General features: G+C 35.2%; 2 protein-coding genes across 3 annotated transcripts; one reads left to right on the plus strand and one right to left on the minus strand.

Annotated features, from left to right (window-relative positions):
- Positions 1 to 458: 458 nt before the first annotated feature.
- Positions 459 to 2,076, minus strand: LOC140750918 (fas-associated death domain protein). 2 transcript variants are annotated; one of them, XM_073084663.1, is made up of 3 exons: positions 1,909 to 2,076; positions 1,357 to 1,704; positions 459 to 900 (listed from the first exon to the last, which is right to left on the minus strand). In XM_073084663.1, exons 2-3 carry the CDS (start codon positions 1,667 to 1,669, stop codon positions 548 to 550), a joined length of 666 nt encoding a protein of 221 aa, XP_072940764.1. In that variant the 5' UTR covers positions 1,670 to 1,704; positions 1,909 to 2,076; the 3' UTR covers positions 459 to 547. The 2 variants fall into 2 exon arrangements, with proteins under 2 accessions (XP_072940764.1, XP_072940763.1); XM_073084662.1 differs by having other exon boundaries at positions 1,357 to 2,076.
- A 2,814-nt stretch (positions 2,077 to 4,890) lies between these two features.
- Positions 4,891 to 16,164, plus strand: LOC140750611 (glycine dehydrogenase (decarboxylating), mitochondrial). The gene is made up of 18 exons (XM_073084261.1): positions 4,891 to 5,269; positions 5,344 to 5,422; positions 5,776 to 5,911; positions 6,254 to 6,418; positions 7,149 to 7,377; positions 7,766 to 7,989; positions 8,878 to 9,053; positions 9,975 to 10,204; positions 10,517 to 10,693; positions 11,566 to 11,750; positions 12,443 to 12,644; positions 13,313 to 13,462; positions 13,933 to 14,045; positions 14,394 to 14,541; positions 14,729 to 14,936; positions 15,270 to 15,442; positions 15,638 to 15,718; positions 15,962 to 16,164. Exons 1-18 carry the CDS (start codon positions 5,042 to 5,044, stop codon positions 16,070 to 16,072), a joined length of 3,015 nt encoding a protein of 1,004 aa, XP_072940362.1. The 5' UTR covers positions 4,891 to 5,041; the 3' UTR covers positions 16,073 to 16,164.
- The last annotated feature ends 442 nt before the right edge of the window (positions 16,165 to 16,606 follow it).

The raw sequence follows: 16,606 nt of genomic DNA on the forward strand, positions 1-16,606 counted from the left end.
TCATAGGCAACACGTTGAAAAGAAATGATGATCAGGGATGACAAGATTTTTTCCAGGAAGAAAAATGACCTGGAAAATGGCTTCTTTTTATGGTCAAGCATAGTTATAAAGCTTCCATTCAATGCCATTGCCTATATATCGTTATAAAATATGTAAAGAAATTGATCTGGTGAAATTCTTTCATAAAATGCCTTTCCCAAAAAATCTGACATTGATGGTAAATATAATTTATAATTGTCATATAAAAAATGTAATAAAAAAACCTTCTGTTTTCTTTTATTTCTGTATATTTTTATATTGTATAAGTAGTTATAATAAATGAAAATGAATTATGAAAAAATAGCATGCTTTATTATTATACATTACAAACATATTAAAATTAATACTAAAGCAGCAATAAAATAATTAAGAAATTTATATATGTTTTTATTTTTTATAGATATAATAAGTTGAATGTAATATTAATTATCACCTATGTTATACAAAAACTTTCTAGTTCATTTTTTCCTTTTTATATTCCCTTTAAATTAAGTTACCGGCACTCAAATCATATGTTCATTGCCATAATATTTTGCAATGTCTTACTCAAATCTTTTCTCCTAGAACTCTCCAAGGCATCACAGAGGACAAAAAACCATCTTTGGGGATCAGCTTTGTCTTCGTATATTTCCATTAGATTTTGTGCTTTCTTTGCTAAACTATTGTTATTGCTCTCAATGTTGTCTATAGTTCCTTCTCTTATTTCCAAGTGTCTGGCTAAGTCGCGCCAATAACTCCCGATCTCTTCAACAACAGTATCAACAATTCTTTTCTTCTTTCTATTACTTATATGTCCAAATGGATGGTTATTTAATGGGCTTTCCACTTGTCTATGGGATGAGTTTTGAGTTGCTTCAGATACTGGAACAAAATACATAACATTGTCAATATTTACATACACAGTAGAAAGGTGTTCACAAATGAATATAAATGGTTCTAACGAGTACATTTTCCATTTGGTAATTGAAGACAATTTTGGGAATTTTGTATGAGAGAATATTCACTTAAGGGATAATCTGGTGGGCCTCCAAATGTCTACTATGTATAGTAGAGTAACTTTTTAGTCTAGGGGCCTCATTAAACTTTCTGTTTTAGGCCGCATTCAACATTTCTGCCCTGGGCCTCTGACAAGTTTAGTCCGCCTCTGCCCTAAGGTGCCTTTATTACTGGCACTAAGTAAAAATAGGGAAATTGATATGATATGGGCGGTTGCATTAACATAGTTAAAATAACTATTAAATAAGAGACATGGAATATGGATGCATATAATTTAATGTGTTATCATATCATTTTCAACTAATAAAATTTGTAACTTACCATAATTATTAATATATTCTCCTCTACTATGAGCTGCTTCATATTCATTAATTTTTCTTGATAATTCATTATTGTTTGGCAATCTGCGTGCAATTTCTTTAAGAGGTCCAACATTATCCTTTGACAAAACATCCCTTATTTCCAAAATGTTTAACAGGTGACCAATTTTAGTGATCTGTTCATATCTTCTTGAGGAATCTATATCATCTTTGTAGAATTCCTTCAGCGTATGCAGGATTTGACCATGTTTTTCACTTTGCCCCACACTTACTACTATCTGCTGTTTAAGATCTTGATATTCAGACACAGTCATCACGATATTTTGATTACTATTATATTATTATTGCACTAAAATCAGATGGGAAGTTCGAGAATTTGTTACAGCCTTGGTCGTTTACAGGTACCAATATTCCTAACATAACCTTATACAATAAGTGCATATTGCAATACCAATTTCAAAAGTAAAAACTACTTAGGGTTCTTTAACAGCATAGTGTCTAATCCAAAGAGTAAAGTAACTTTTATAACACTCCTGCAAAGATATTTACTAACCGCAAAAAGCACATAACGGTTGTAAGTTTATGTGTATATACACAAGCAGACCACTTTTACAAGATTTTCAGTATAATTTACTACTTATTAAGTTTATAATTAAAGAAAATAAATAAATTAAGCAAACAAGTCTATTGACACTGACACTGACGATATGACATAACACAAGTACAATGTGGAAACTGGAAATATTTTTGCAGGAAACCCCGAGTCAGTGCTGCCAGGTCAGATTTGTAATATTACAGTGCACTCATTAAAAAAATACAGTAGTATCTGTATCAATTGAAAAAGGTTCGTCTTTATCATATATTTGATCAGTGAAAGCTTTTATCATTATTTTCAACATTTACTCAGCTAGTTGAATTTTGTAATATTAACTGGCGTGCTAAAATGTTGTCCTTTATTATTTTTTGTAATCAAGCGATTTCTTTGTTTTTTGTTTTTATGTCGTTTAATTTGTTAAATATCCTATTAGGGTCTCCTCCTCTTTCCAGTCACGGCGACACCATCCAATGGAATACGGGGAATACCCGATTATTGCTAATGCATAAAGCCGCATTTACACTTTTGTTGTGTGTAAGAAACGATAAACACAAGTCAAACACTGAACACAAACAAGCTTGTTGTTTGTTTCAAACACTTACAAACTGATTCGGAGGGTAATCATATCATATATCCACAACGAACACAATCGGTACAGGCAATTAATAATTAATTATTATTGTTCCCTGTTTTTTCAAAGCTTGCCAAGTGTGCGGATTTACATTGGAACTGAAACCAGAGCACAGACTATAGAATAGTTTGAGTAGAGCAAAATGTGTTACATATATAATATGTAATTTTTGCTAATTTTTGACATTAAAATGAATTATAGTATTTTTCATATATTATAAAATTGAAATACAGTATACAGTAAATGCAGTAAAATTGCAGTAAACAAAGTAATGACAGTGCACCTGGCAACACTGTCCCGAGTCAAATAACAATATACGTTCCATTTTACTACTCGTTTTTTCATAGCTCAAATATAGTTTTAAGTAAGTACTTACTTATTAAAACATTTCTTAAATCTCGTACATACTTTAAAAAAATATTTATTTAGTAAATATAATATTATAATATTTATTTGTAACATTTGCTGTTTTATAAATCCTATGTAAAAATGTTTCAATTTATTTTGCATGACTATGTAGTAAATTTTTATGCAAAGGAAAATTTTTCCAGCTTTTTGTATGGGAATGTCCCAAACTCCCGTCTAGAATAGAATAATCGTCGTTTGTACATAAAATTTTTGGAATCCATAACACACGAGAGAAATTTACCTACTGCCTTTAAACCAAATATGAACTACATCATCTGAAATATTTTATTTAGGTGTAGATACTAAATTGGTGCTCATAAAATATATAAAATGCAGATATTCACTTTCAAGGGAGCGACATTTTTATGTTTATTTTCCCTTCATCTGTTGATCGTTCCGTTCGTTAGTTCCTCTATCTGGCTTATAGAGATTATTTACTCAATTTTAGATGCTCCGAATGTTTTTTTTTTACATAAAATCTTCTAGGACTTGAAAGACATGCGACTTATGTACTTACCTTATATGGTATTATAGATACTATAAGAAGCTTGACTTACATAAAAAAGTCTTCTCCAAATATCAATAATCTATAATAATCAATAATCAGTTCTCAATCATTGACTAGTTTATGATTCGATAATAATATTTAGCTTATTCACTCAAAATGATTTTTTATTTGTTAAAGTTTTCCTCTTTTATGTTTCACAGACTTAAGTATGTAAATTACGTTTCTGGAGGAGTTTACCTAAAATAGTTATATCTATCATCATTACGTATGGTTAAACATTTTACTCGTATTATGGTCACTAATACTTCCATATTAAAAATTCTAATACTTAATCGTGTTTTACTGCGTAGCAAAATTAAAATAACGTTCACGTTAACGTCAATTAAAAATCCTCATGGCTAGTCAACATGACCGAGAGTATGTATAAGGTATAATAGGAAATTAATATTATGTATAATTTAATTTTACTGTGGGTTAAAAACTTGTTTATTTAATTTTTAATATGAAGTTTTGGGAATAATGCTCCGCTTTTATTCAAATCCAGGTGTCTGGCGCGGACTTTTATTCCAATGAGAAGGTTATTACAGTTTTTTGATATAGATATAAAATTATGTTTTACTTAAGTGGGTCACATAATTATGTAGTTCAAAGACGATATAATTATATCTACGATTGTTTACAAAACTGATAGCCCCAGTTATCTTCTTATGATTTTTACAACTTTTTGGAATCTGGAATTTTGTTTTTATAGTGAACAAGAAAAACTATACTAACTGTATACATTAGCGATTGTCAAGTTTTCTAAGGTATCTACAGATTCTATAGATCTCTAATGAGATCCAAATTATGTATAGCATTTTACCAGCAATATTCCCTAGCTTTTAAAATCGATCATTACTTCACAAATATTTGTAAAATTAAACTTTAACTATTTACGTAAAGTAATCAAGACCTTGACATTACTGATCACTTTAAAAGTGATAGTTAATTTAGACTACAAATAATACAACTATATAAGCATTTAGGCTGAGACCGCACTGCGATTAAACGCACGCGTTTAACCGCAAGACTGAAACCGCTAAAATATAAAACATATTGCTTTCTATACAAGTGCACGCACTAGTGACTTTTTCAGTCGACTGATTTATTGTTACATTTTGACCGCGGCTTGTTTAAAGCGCGGTTTTTTTATCTCCCATAGCAATTGTTTTTTATTCAGTCTCGATTGGACCAGTGCAGAGGGAAGTCGCCATTTGCAGTGCTAAAATATTTTTTAAGAAAAAAAATACCACCGACTTATATGTCACTACAAAGTAAAAAATAATTCTCTCAGCCTTACTACTGATAACACGCACCGAATAATGTTTGCTCATCAGTTCAACTCATGTTTTTGTTCAATAAGTTTTCTTACTGGCGTTCTTATCAAAACAAACCCTACTTATGAATCTCCTGACCCCTATATCAGTATATTGTGATCTCTTTTGTAATACGGTCAGTAACATGGTCGAGACGTTTTATTAAGTCAGATTTGGAATTTTACCACAATGATCAGGCTAGGCAGTTGTTTGTTTTTTAAAAGTAGAGTAAATAACGCTCGTAAGGGCATAGAAAGTGCAACATGTAGAGTTGTGTGGCGAAATACAAAGCGATGTGTTACAACGCAAAGTTCGAAAGCCGATAATTTGTTTCCGGGAAGGGTTGATTTTCCCAGTAGACATATAGGTCCTAGGGATCAAGACATAGTTACAATGTTAGATTCCTTGGGATATAAGGTTTGTATTTGTGTAGAGTGGTTTCTTAAGCGTGAAATACCGATGTTAAGTTCTAAGTGTTTATAAATTTTCAGAGTTTGGACCAACTTACTAACGACGCCGTTCCAAAAAAAATCCAATTCAATGGACTAATGGACATAACTGAACCTATGAGTAGGTAGAAAAACGTCAATATTATGTATGCAAGTGCTTCTTAATGATTTTTTAGCTGGTACAGTTTTATGTGATTCGTTTCTTTATAGTAGCAGTGTCTGTTATTCTGTATTAAGTAATTTTTTGAAAGGTTTTTTCCTAATGTTCTGGGGTGAAAACACTTCTTTTACCGGTTTTATACACCTACGAATCCTATTCGGTGTTAACATGGTGCAAGGACTTCAGATTTTATCACATATTTACATTGTTTAGACTGCATTTGTTACTAATGTAAGAATAGAATAGCTTATTAAAGTAAATACAAATCAATAACTTGTTTAAGTATAATTGTTTTTAAATCTGTCGGTTTTCAGGTGAATATGACCTAATTAAACGTGTGCACAAAATTGCTGAACAAAATCAAATATGGCGGTCTTATATCGGAATGGGATATCACAATTGCTGTGTGCCTCATACTATCATGAGAAACATGTTTGAAAATCCTGGATGGTAACAGTCTTTTAATTATTAAGTTAAACATGGTAGGGCTATCGGTACTCCGTAGTTACCATTGCCGCCTAGATATTTCTGCCTAATAACAACAGTGTTATACTTTACTGTGATATGGTTAGAAGACAGTGGTAAGGGGTATAAACTAATACCAGGCGTTCCGAATTTGGAGTCAGGGCACTGCGGCTGATCTCAGATGGGACCGTAACCCTGTCCGATGTTGATTATAATGGCCATGCTTGGCTGTTTCCACTTAAAAATTGGTGGAATTACAAACAAATAATGTAATTCTGTGGTTGATGAAGGATTGGTTGCATTAAATTATTTGTTTGAATTCCATAGGACAACTCAGTATACACCTTATCAGCCAGAGGTGGCCCAGGGAAGATTGGAAGGACTCCTCAACTACCAAACTATGGTCAGTGACCTAACAGGGTTAGACGTAGCAAATGCCTCCTTGCTAGATGAAGGTACGGCTGCTGCTGAGGCATTATCTCTGTGTCACAGGTAAACTGTTAATTTTTATTAGATTAATATTATAAATTACTAAATTTTTTGATGTTTTTACGAGATATTGATGTGAAACATCTATAGCCGCACGTAAAACCGATTTCTGGCGTGGCGACGCATACCGTGGTCGACGACGCGTCGCCACGGTATACGATGGTATATATATACAGTCTATATGCAGTAGTGTGTACGGTGTGGCGACGCGTCGCCATGCGCAATCGAATTCAATAAATAGTCATCGTTATCTGGAAAAAAATCGTAATATTTTATTTTATCATTATGACATATTTAGTTCCTATCACAATATGTTCTTTTCTGCATATTACTTTTACAAAATAATGTCGATGTTTCACATCTGCCAGGCGTCCCGTGACGGCTCACATTTTTTATTATCTAAAAATGTCAAGGCCGTGTATCATAACCTTTGGTCTTAGATATACGTGCAATGTAAATCTAATAACTATAATCTGTTATTTTGCATGAAATATTAGCGTGAAAAGTCTACAAAAACCAATAGATACTTTGTCTCCGTGATGGATTATGAGATGACCTAAACTGTTCAATGTCCAGTCTGTAGCGAGAAAATGATGGATTGATCTAGATAAATGTAATTCGTTACATAGGTAGATTTCTTTGCTTAAGCGCACATATTAATAATATTTCACTGCGTTCGTAATGTGCGTGTTCGTAGTGTTAACGTATACGTTAGTCGTATTTAATTCCATAGACACAACAAGAGAACGAAATTCGTGGTATCCGAGCGACTTCATCCCCAAACGTTAGCTGTAGTACAAACTCGTTTGGACGCTTTGGGCTTGGAAGTGAAGGTGGTGCCAGATGTCCGGCAGGCAGACTTCGCGCAGAGAGACATTTCAGCAGTCCTGCTGCAATGTCCTGACACCAGGGGCTTAGTTTACGACTATTCTGCCCTAGCTGCAGCAGCTCAGGAACATGGGGTTTGTAAGATTTTTAAAAATAATATATTGTGAATTAAAATCTGCAGACGTCTCTGTGATATGTCTAGGTTAATTATTGAAAGAATATGGGGTTTAATTGAATGAATTACGAAATAAACAAATTCTTCAAATTGCTACTACTTGAATTATTAGCCGATGGGTTTGTAAATAAAATTGCACGTCTACATGTACATAATGTACTTAGATATGTGTTTAATAGTTCTAGCTGTAGTTGCATAAGCAAGATAGCTACTTTTTAATTTACTTTTCGTCGTGGTCACTGTACGACTCTACATATATTCCAGCATGCAAATAGTTATTTTAATCAAACTATTCGTTGCTTTTCATAATTGCTCTGTCAAATAATATAGTCCCTACGACTTTGTAGACCTTGGTTGTTGTGGCAACGGATCTGCTAGCGTTGGCTTTGCTTCGGCCACCAGCGGAATGCGGCGCGGCGCTGGCCGTGGGCACTTCCCAGAGGTTCGGAGTGCCTCTGGGCTACGGTGGACCGCACGCCGGGTTCTTTGCTGCTGAACATGCCTTGGTTCGTCTGATGCCAGGACGTATGGTTGGAGTGACGAGAGATGCTGCGGGCAGAGACGCTTATAGGTAAATTCAGAGCTTCTATCCATACTAACTCTCATAACATGAAATTTATATAAGATTTTATCAACAAAATTTCATCCATTTAGGGTTCCGTATCCAAAGCGTAAAAAAGAAACCCTATTACTAAGACCCCGCTGTGTATCGCCTGTCACAGGGCTCTTGAACCGTAATAGATACACACTTAATTTTTTTAAATATTTGTCCATTTTGAAAACTTTGTTTTGGTGCAGAACATTTTTACGTTGTACTCAAATTGAGCGGTAATTAAATAGACGACTAATGCTATATATGTTAGTGATCTTAGGTTACAGATACATTTAATAACGTCATAACATCAAAATATTATTATGATAGTGTAACTACTACGCAAATGAAAACAATGTAATGGTATTTACAACAAATACGTCATCCATATCGTGGTTACGTTATATTATAAGGAAACTTGAATGCGTATTTTAAACTTGAATGATTATTAGAGCCCTACGTGGTTCGACCATGAAGGCATCAATATGAAATTATTTCAGCCTTATTTGTATTTTGCAACAGTGCCACGTTTGTATTTCGATAAGATACTTTTAAAACGTAGTCCTTTGGCGAAAATGGAATAGATATGGAATAGTATAGGACATATAGGTGAAAATGTCTACTTACATGAAAGTAAAAAATTGGCCAAGTACTCGAGTCAAACTCGCACTCGGAGGGTTCCGTATAACCAATGTTTTATTTATTTTTATTTTTAGTATTTGTTATCATAACACCCATAGAGGTAAACAGACTGACAGCCGGACAAACAGCGGAGGCTTAGTAATAGGGTTTCATTTTTACCCTTTGGGTACGAAACTCTACAAGTCGATGACTACTAGAAAGTACAAAAATGTATATTTTTTATAGATTAGCACTTCAAACACGAGAACAGCATATCCGCAGAGACAAAGCGACGTCTAACATTTGCACGGCGCAAGCGCTTCTGGCCAACATGTCGGCGATGTACGCGGTGTACCACGGACCACAAGGGCTGAGGGACATCGCTACTCGGATACACAACGCTACTTTAGTACTCGATTACGGTGAACTTTCCTTTTTATTCCAGTTTTTGTTGAAATTTAGCCGCGTAGATTAACAAAGTAGCTTTTTTTAGACATTTTAGATACGTAGACCAGCCAAGTAGACATCTACCTGTGTAAATTACTTTTTTTTTGTAGTCTAGGATTCTAGGTGCTTTGTCCCTGTAGTTCCGGGATCAGAATAGGGCTACGGTATCCCCTGCCTGTCGTAAGAGGCGACTAAAAGGGGCTTCCGGGGTTGCGGGTGGCGAGAGTGGGAGCTCGAACCGCCCGGCCAGCGGCCCCGGGAAGGACGGCGATATGTGTGGTCGCATACCGTCGTACGCAGATGGTGTGGCGAGCGTCAAGCTCTCCCGGGCAGAGCCCGACGGGGCAACGCGCTAAGAGAACCCCGGTTGCGTTCCTTTGGAGATCCCGGAGTCCTCTACGCAGCGCCGAGGATGGCCACCGGGGGGTTTTAGTGCGATAAGAATCCCACATAACCCCGTGTCGCTTCCACGGCATAGGGTACCTTTTGAAGGTTTCCCCCTCGTAAACAAAAAAAAGGACTCTAGGTGCTTGTGTGGGTATTTGCTGCATAGACCGATTTTTTTTGCTAATATTTTCTTGTATGTCCATGACAGCTAATCTCATATATTTGTATGTGACGTATGATATAATTTCAGATCTAAAAGATGAAGATTTTACGTGTATTCGATTTATCTAATCTTGCCTGGCCGTATGTGTACTTCGTTTGTCATTAAACTGATGCAGGAGATTCCGGGTTAAATTCCGAATACAATAGTAGTAACTAAGTTTAATGTTTATGTATAAGTATAATGTACATAATACAAACTATGGAAGCTTTTGGTGTTACTTCCTTTACTAAATATTTTAAGTACCTAATAATTTGAATGAAGGTGATAACGTTTCTTTCTATTTTAGGTATCAGGCAACGTGGTCACAAACAGACAAACGATGTTTACTTCGACACGCTCTACATAGAGCCGGTCGCGGAGCACGACGCTAGCGCTATCAAAGCTAGAGCTCACGAGAAGAAGATCAACTTGCGCTATTTCGATGATGGCGCTGTCGGTGTTGCCTTAGATGAGACCACCACTATGCAAGATGTTGATGATCTATTGTGGATATTTGACTGCAAGAAAGTTGATGAGGTATAAAAAATGAGACGTTTCTTGAATATTACATGTCGTTTTGAACGGTAGTAAAATTATGTGAAATAATAAGTATTTAGATACTCTTACTAGTTATTTGAATTGTAGTAAAAGAGTTGCAAGAATATTTTTGATGAAATCAGATATTTTTAACAAAAATAAAAAAAAAAAACAAACACAATGTCGTGATTTCAAGATTTATAGGCTTTCTTTCTATTTGAATTGTAGTGAACCATTTACTTATCTATAATAATTTTATAGTAGTAATTATGTATGCTGTAATAATTATAATAAAGTTATATGTTCTGTTAGGTAGCACAAAGTGGAGATGTAAGGTCCTGTAGTATTCACAAAGGACCGTTCAGAAGAACTTCGCCATATCTGACACATCCCGTATTCAATATGCATCACTCGGAGACAAGGATTGTTCGGTATATGAAAAGATTAGAGAACAAAGATATATCGCTTGTACATTCAATGATACCTTTGGTAAGTCTTAAATAATCGTAGCTTAGATATATGAACCTTTATGTAACTTTGTATAATCTAATTCTGTAAATTCGTCCTTCCCTATCTAATAAATTTTTCACATACAGTTTTTCCGATATTTTAGCTCGGAACGAATTCTGTAGTGTATCTAATTTAAATACAATATATTGAATGGATTTGAACGGTAGCACTACCATGAGTTGGCATAGAAACGCCACTATAGAAATTGTAAATAGAAAACTATTGTCATTTTGCTAGTGACTAACATAACTACTATCGTTACGGTATTTCTTGACAACGTCTGTCAAATTAATCACTCATGGGACCGAATTTGTATGGCAATAGGTCATAATGACATTCGCTAGCGATTTGATTTCGATAGGTTTTTTACGTTACGAGTGGCTCACACTACGGAATTTAGTTCTACGAGTAACCACCAGAGGCGCTGTACAATTTTTCATACATTTATTTTACGCAGTCGCTAGCGAGTAATACTTTTGTAAACTCATGGTAGAGTTGCGGGTTATTACGAGTAATTTACGGATAGAGTAACTGTCAAACAACTGAAGTCGTAAATTGTAGTAACAAATTCCTGAAACTTTGAATTTTATATGTATTGTATACTCATAAAGTAGCTACCTAAATTTTCTGAACTTAGGTACTTGAACTTTTATCTAGAATTAAACAAATATATCGTGAGTCGTTAAACATTAATTAGGTGTTATATTTCTTAAAATTATAAGTTTTAAATCATTATTACATTGTAGATACACGAAATTGTGTCTATCGTAACATTATCTCAATGTCATTTATTATCTTAATAAGTAAAACAATTTGTGACCTTCAAATTAATATAAATTATTTAATTCTAGGGTTCTTGCACAATGAAATTAAATTCAACTACAGAGATGATGCCGTGCTCATTGAAACATTTCACCGATATCCACCCATTCGCACCACTTGATCAGTGCCAAGGATATCATACTCTGTTTGAAGAGCTTGCTAGAGACCTTTGTGCGGTTACAGGCTACGATAGAGTTTCCTTTCAACCAAACAGGTAATATTGGTATTATGGTAAATAATTGACACTAAAATACTTTTGTATGTGAGGGCTATACAGTTGCCACCTTGAAAAGTTTTCAGGATTACACTTTTATGACTAACTCTATGTAGAGCTCTTTCTAATAAGATCTTTCTATATTATCAGATTTTGAAGTTGTTTGTATCAATTTTCACTTTTGATGCTTCCTACAAAGCTCCCGCTGCTTAGTTAAGGTACACTATAGCATACATCGATACTTTGGAGCACGATAGTTGGAAAGAAAAACTAAGCGAAAAGGCTCTTTATATGCTATTCTAATTACCGCAACGTAAAGAATCAATGCCTTTAGGTCATTAAATTCTCTGAGCGTCGAAGCGTAGCGTGAGCGTGAACTACTGCGTGACTCCGGCGGCACCACCGCCACACCTATTTCTACCTAATAACAGCGGTGCTAGGCGCTGCTGTGTTCCGGTTTGAATGATGTGGCAAGGGAGACAGACTTTTCCGAGGCGTTCCAGCTTAGTCCTCAGGGGTAGCGGCGCATCTGTGGCCGACCTCAGGTAGGAATATCTAATCCTATCTGGGGTTGATTACAGATGTCCGTGGGCGGTGGTAGCCACTTACCATCAGGTGGACTGCATGTTCGTCTGCTACTCTTATATTAAATATATAAAAGAGCATCGATATAACAGTTGAGCATCTTCCAGCGGCGCGCAAGGCGAGTACGCGGGCCTGCGCACGATCAAGCGCTACCACGAGTTCCGCGGCGACAGCGCGCGCAGCATCTGCCTCATCCCCGTCAGCGCGCACGGCACCAACCCCGCCTCCGCGCACATGGCCGGCATGCGCGTGCGCGCGGTCCGCGTCACGCCTAACGGAGACATCGACATGGAGCACCTTAAGGATCTGGTTATTTGCTGAACATTATATAAAACTATATAATTACACATACGCAACGTAGACAAACTGTAGCGTGTTAGCCAAGTTAAAAAAAAACTGGTGACGCGGCACTGTGCATTTATTACACAAATCATTTGGAGTTGTGGTGGAGTTCAAAATCTATTTAAGCTAGGCGCATATATTTGTTTTATTAATTCAAATCTAATTTTATAATTGCATTAAATAGGTAAATTATTGTACTGATTATATTAAAGTACAGTCTTCACTCTAAACGACTCTACCGCAATGCTTGTACCTACTAAGTTTTCGGACAGGATATAAACTTTTAAATAAAGTATAATTAAATTACTATTAAAACAAGTTAGTCCAGGTGTAGTACAAGATTTGGGATCATTTTCTTTCATGTATTAAACCATACAGGATGAAAAACATGCGATATATTGTGAAGGAGGTAGAACCCACCTTAGGAGTCCAATTTCTACCTAATAGCAGCCGTATAAAGTGCTGCTGTGTTCTGCTATAAACATTGTGACCATCCAACAAGGAAAACCGAATAATCTTCAACCTGGCAGCTCGTAATATCTGGATTTTATCTATCTGCTAAAATATAATCAATAGTGTAATTGTAAATATAATAGTCGGTATATTAATAATGTAACATTAAAAACATTTCGAAGGTGGAGGAGCACAGCGCGAACATCTCCTGCCTGATGCTGACGTACCCGAGCACGTTCGGCGTGTTCGAGGAGCGCGCGGCGGACGTGTGCGCGCTGGTGCACGCACACGGCGGTCAGGTGTACCTCGACGGCGCTAATATGAACGCACAGGTACCTATAAGCGGCTAAACACCAAAACGTCGTCCGAATTGGATGAGTAGGTTTAGAGAAAATCGCGGGCATACCTCCTTTTGTACATGTTTTCTTATTTTTTGCATACACATAATACTCAGTAAAAGTTTTAACGTCAAAATGTTATTAAAGCTGGCTAGTATGGAGAATGAGAATATCCAGACGAACTTTCTTGCGACAAAAAATTTGAACATATTTAAGTCGAAATCGCTTATATCTCGAATAATAATGCGTCACCGTTGCGTAAACCAAAATTAGGTAGAGCATGTATAAGAGTATAAGAGTTCATTACGAAGAGTTTTTGTTTAAAGAAGGTTGGAGTTGAGATTTTATAAGGCATTTCAAATAACGAGCAATATCAAATTAATTTGTTCGTTTTGATACGTTTCTAAAAATCTGTACATAGGTATCATAAATTCGTTTATATGACCAAATTGTTAACTTTTAAGGTCGGGTTATGTCGGCCGGGTGACTACGGCAGCGATGTATCTCATCTAAACCTGCATAAGACCTTTTGTATTCCACACGGCGGCGGTGGACCTGGTATGGGGCCTATCGGCGTGTAAGTTTTGTCTTCCCCATATTTTTATTTGATTAGTACTTTAATCCCATTGCCTAAGAAGAGTGTTAGTTTACCTCGCTAACCAACTATAGGTTGATAGTCTTCACGCAACTTTGATTTTTTTCAAACCATTCAGGCATGTAGGTTTCTTCACGATGTTTTTTAATTATGATCATTAAAATGTCACATGAAAGAATATATTTGTAACATTTGCATTATTTCGATCAATCAAAAATAGGCCTGGGATTTGGACCCTAAAATGGGAGACTGCTAGCACTGCTTATTTGGCTATTAGATACTGTTGGTTTCATTATTTATACTAGGTAATTATTTACATTTGTTATATAGAAAGGCACATTTAGCACCTTTCCTGCCATCACATCCAGTAATTGACCCCCTGGCTGACTTGGGCGACGCTGCTCACAGTTTTGGATCAGTTAGTGCTGCACCTTTTGGCTCATCTGCTATTTTACCTATTTCATGGGCGTATATAAAGGTAATAGTAAATTTAGTAGTCCAATATAGCACTCTATAAGTAAATATATTATTTTAATTAAAGTTACTATCTATACAATTAATTTCATATTTGATTTTACATAACGATTGTATTTATTTTCGAAAATTTAAATTCGAAACATATTTTTTGGTATCCTAAAACCATTTACTTCAAACGTTACTTCTAGATGATGGGTCCTAAAGGTCTTAAGCGAGCAACACAAGTAGCCATCCTCAATGCTAACTATATGTCTCGTCGGTTGGAAGGTCACTATAAGACTTTATACAAGGGGGAAAGAGGTCTTGTCGCGCACGAGTTCATCATAGATGTTAGAGATCTTAAGAAGACAGCTAATATAGAACCTGGTGATATTGCCAAGAGGCTTATGGATTTTGGTGAGTACAGGAATTTTGACTTTGCAACAATATTTCTTTTTTTAGAAATTGAAGTAGCAATAGCACGCAGTACGCCTGATGTCAATTGGTCACTACTGCTGGAAGATATCCAATAGGTCCTGCTTGAGGCCGGTAAAAGATGCTTTCTTACTCCTGAGCACTTAAGTCTTACGAGATATCTCTCTCACCACTACCTAAAAAATTTTACGAGGTTACAAGACACTGGTATAAGACAGAAATAGTTATGGCGTCGTTGTTTCCGAAGTTTCATAACTGGTGCAATTATAACATCATGTAATATGACAACTTCAATTGATTAAGCATTTGTAACAGGTTTTCACGCTCCTACAATCTCATGGCCAGTGGCAGGCACTCTCATGATTGAGCCAACAGAATCTGAGGATCTTCAAGAAATGGACAGATTTTGCGAGGCGCTTATTACTATTAGGAAAGAAATCAAAGATATTGAAGATGGATTGATTGATAAACGACTAAATCCCTTGAAGGTACGTTTGATAGAAATAGGATATATATGATATGGTTTCATCTTAGATGAATAAAATACATAGATAGATCACACCACACAAAGTGTAACTATAGTGAATTGATTTTTTTGCGAAAATAATGTTTGAAGTATCTTTCTATTTTACTTATCAAAGGGTTTCATAAAATATGATATTATATGATTGTTTATACTATAGATGGCACCACATACACAAGAGGAGGTGATTACTGAAGACTGGAATAGACCATACACGAGGGAACAAGCAGCATTTCCAGCAGTAAGCATATTTTAATACCACACTGACCGAAAATTAAGTTTAAGTTCAATTTCAGTAAAGTTTAACTTCTTGTTGAACCAAGTTAAAAAATGATATACGTTTGTAGCTTTCGAACTCCGATCTCACTGTAAGAGATTGAACATGAGTTTTCATTGCTTATTCAGTGAATCTCTGATAATAAGTGACTAGTTAATATTACGTAAAAAGTGCGTTTGTTTATTAATCTACATAATTCAATTTCAGCCGTTCGTTAAGGGGGAGACTAAAATTTGGCCAACAGTCAGTCGTATAGACGACATGTACGGCGACAAACATCTCGTATGCACCTGCCCGCCCGTACTCGATGACTTCTAAACGGATCTTCATATAAATAAAACCAACCTTTGGCGGTCGCGTAATATATTGTATATTCTGTCAATATTGTCATATAATAAATATCGTCTTCAAACAACAGAAACTTTTCATTTGCAAAGATAATCTTTTAATTACTCTACGATGTATAAACATCTAATTGCCGAAACTTGTCAACACATTGACTTTGAACAAGATAAGTTATCTATCTAAATCTTAATTTTATAAATATATTTTTTTTGTATTGCGCAAATTTTATTCATTATAACTTTACAATGATATCAAGGCAACATGTTGGTTTGTTTTCTAAATATAAAATAAATTATATGAATTACGAAGGATACAAATTTCATCACCATATTTTAAATTTGAATCTGAAATTTATAATTTCGTAATCCTAGCTATTTATAAAGCATTAGCTGACAATATTTCAATTTAACATATTTTTTAGTTTCTTTTCCATTTGAATACGGTACAACTTGTACAATAAGATTGGTTAAAAATGAACAGTCAACATTACAATAACCATTGTAATAA

The sequence above is a fragment of the Epargyreus clarus genome, unplaced genomic scaffold, assembly GCF_041222505.1.
Source record: "Epargyreus clarus isolate Ecla_fem2 unplaced genomic scaffold, WU_Ecla_fem_2.2 ptg000021l, whole genome shotgun sequence".
In the NCBI taxonomy this organism is placed as follows: domain Eukaryota; kingdom Metazoa; phylum Arthropoda; class Insecta; order Lepidoptera; family Hesperiidae; genus Epargyreus; species Epargyreus clarus.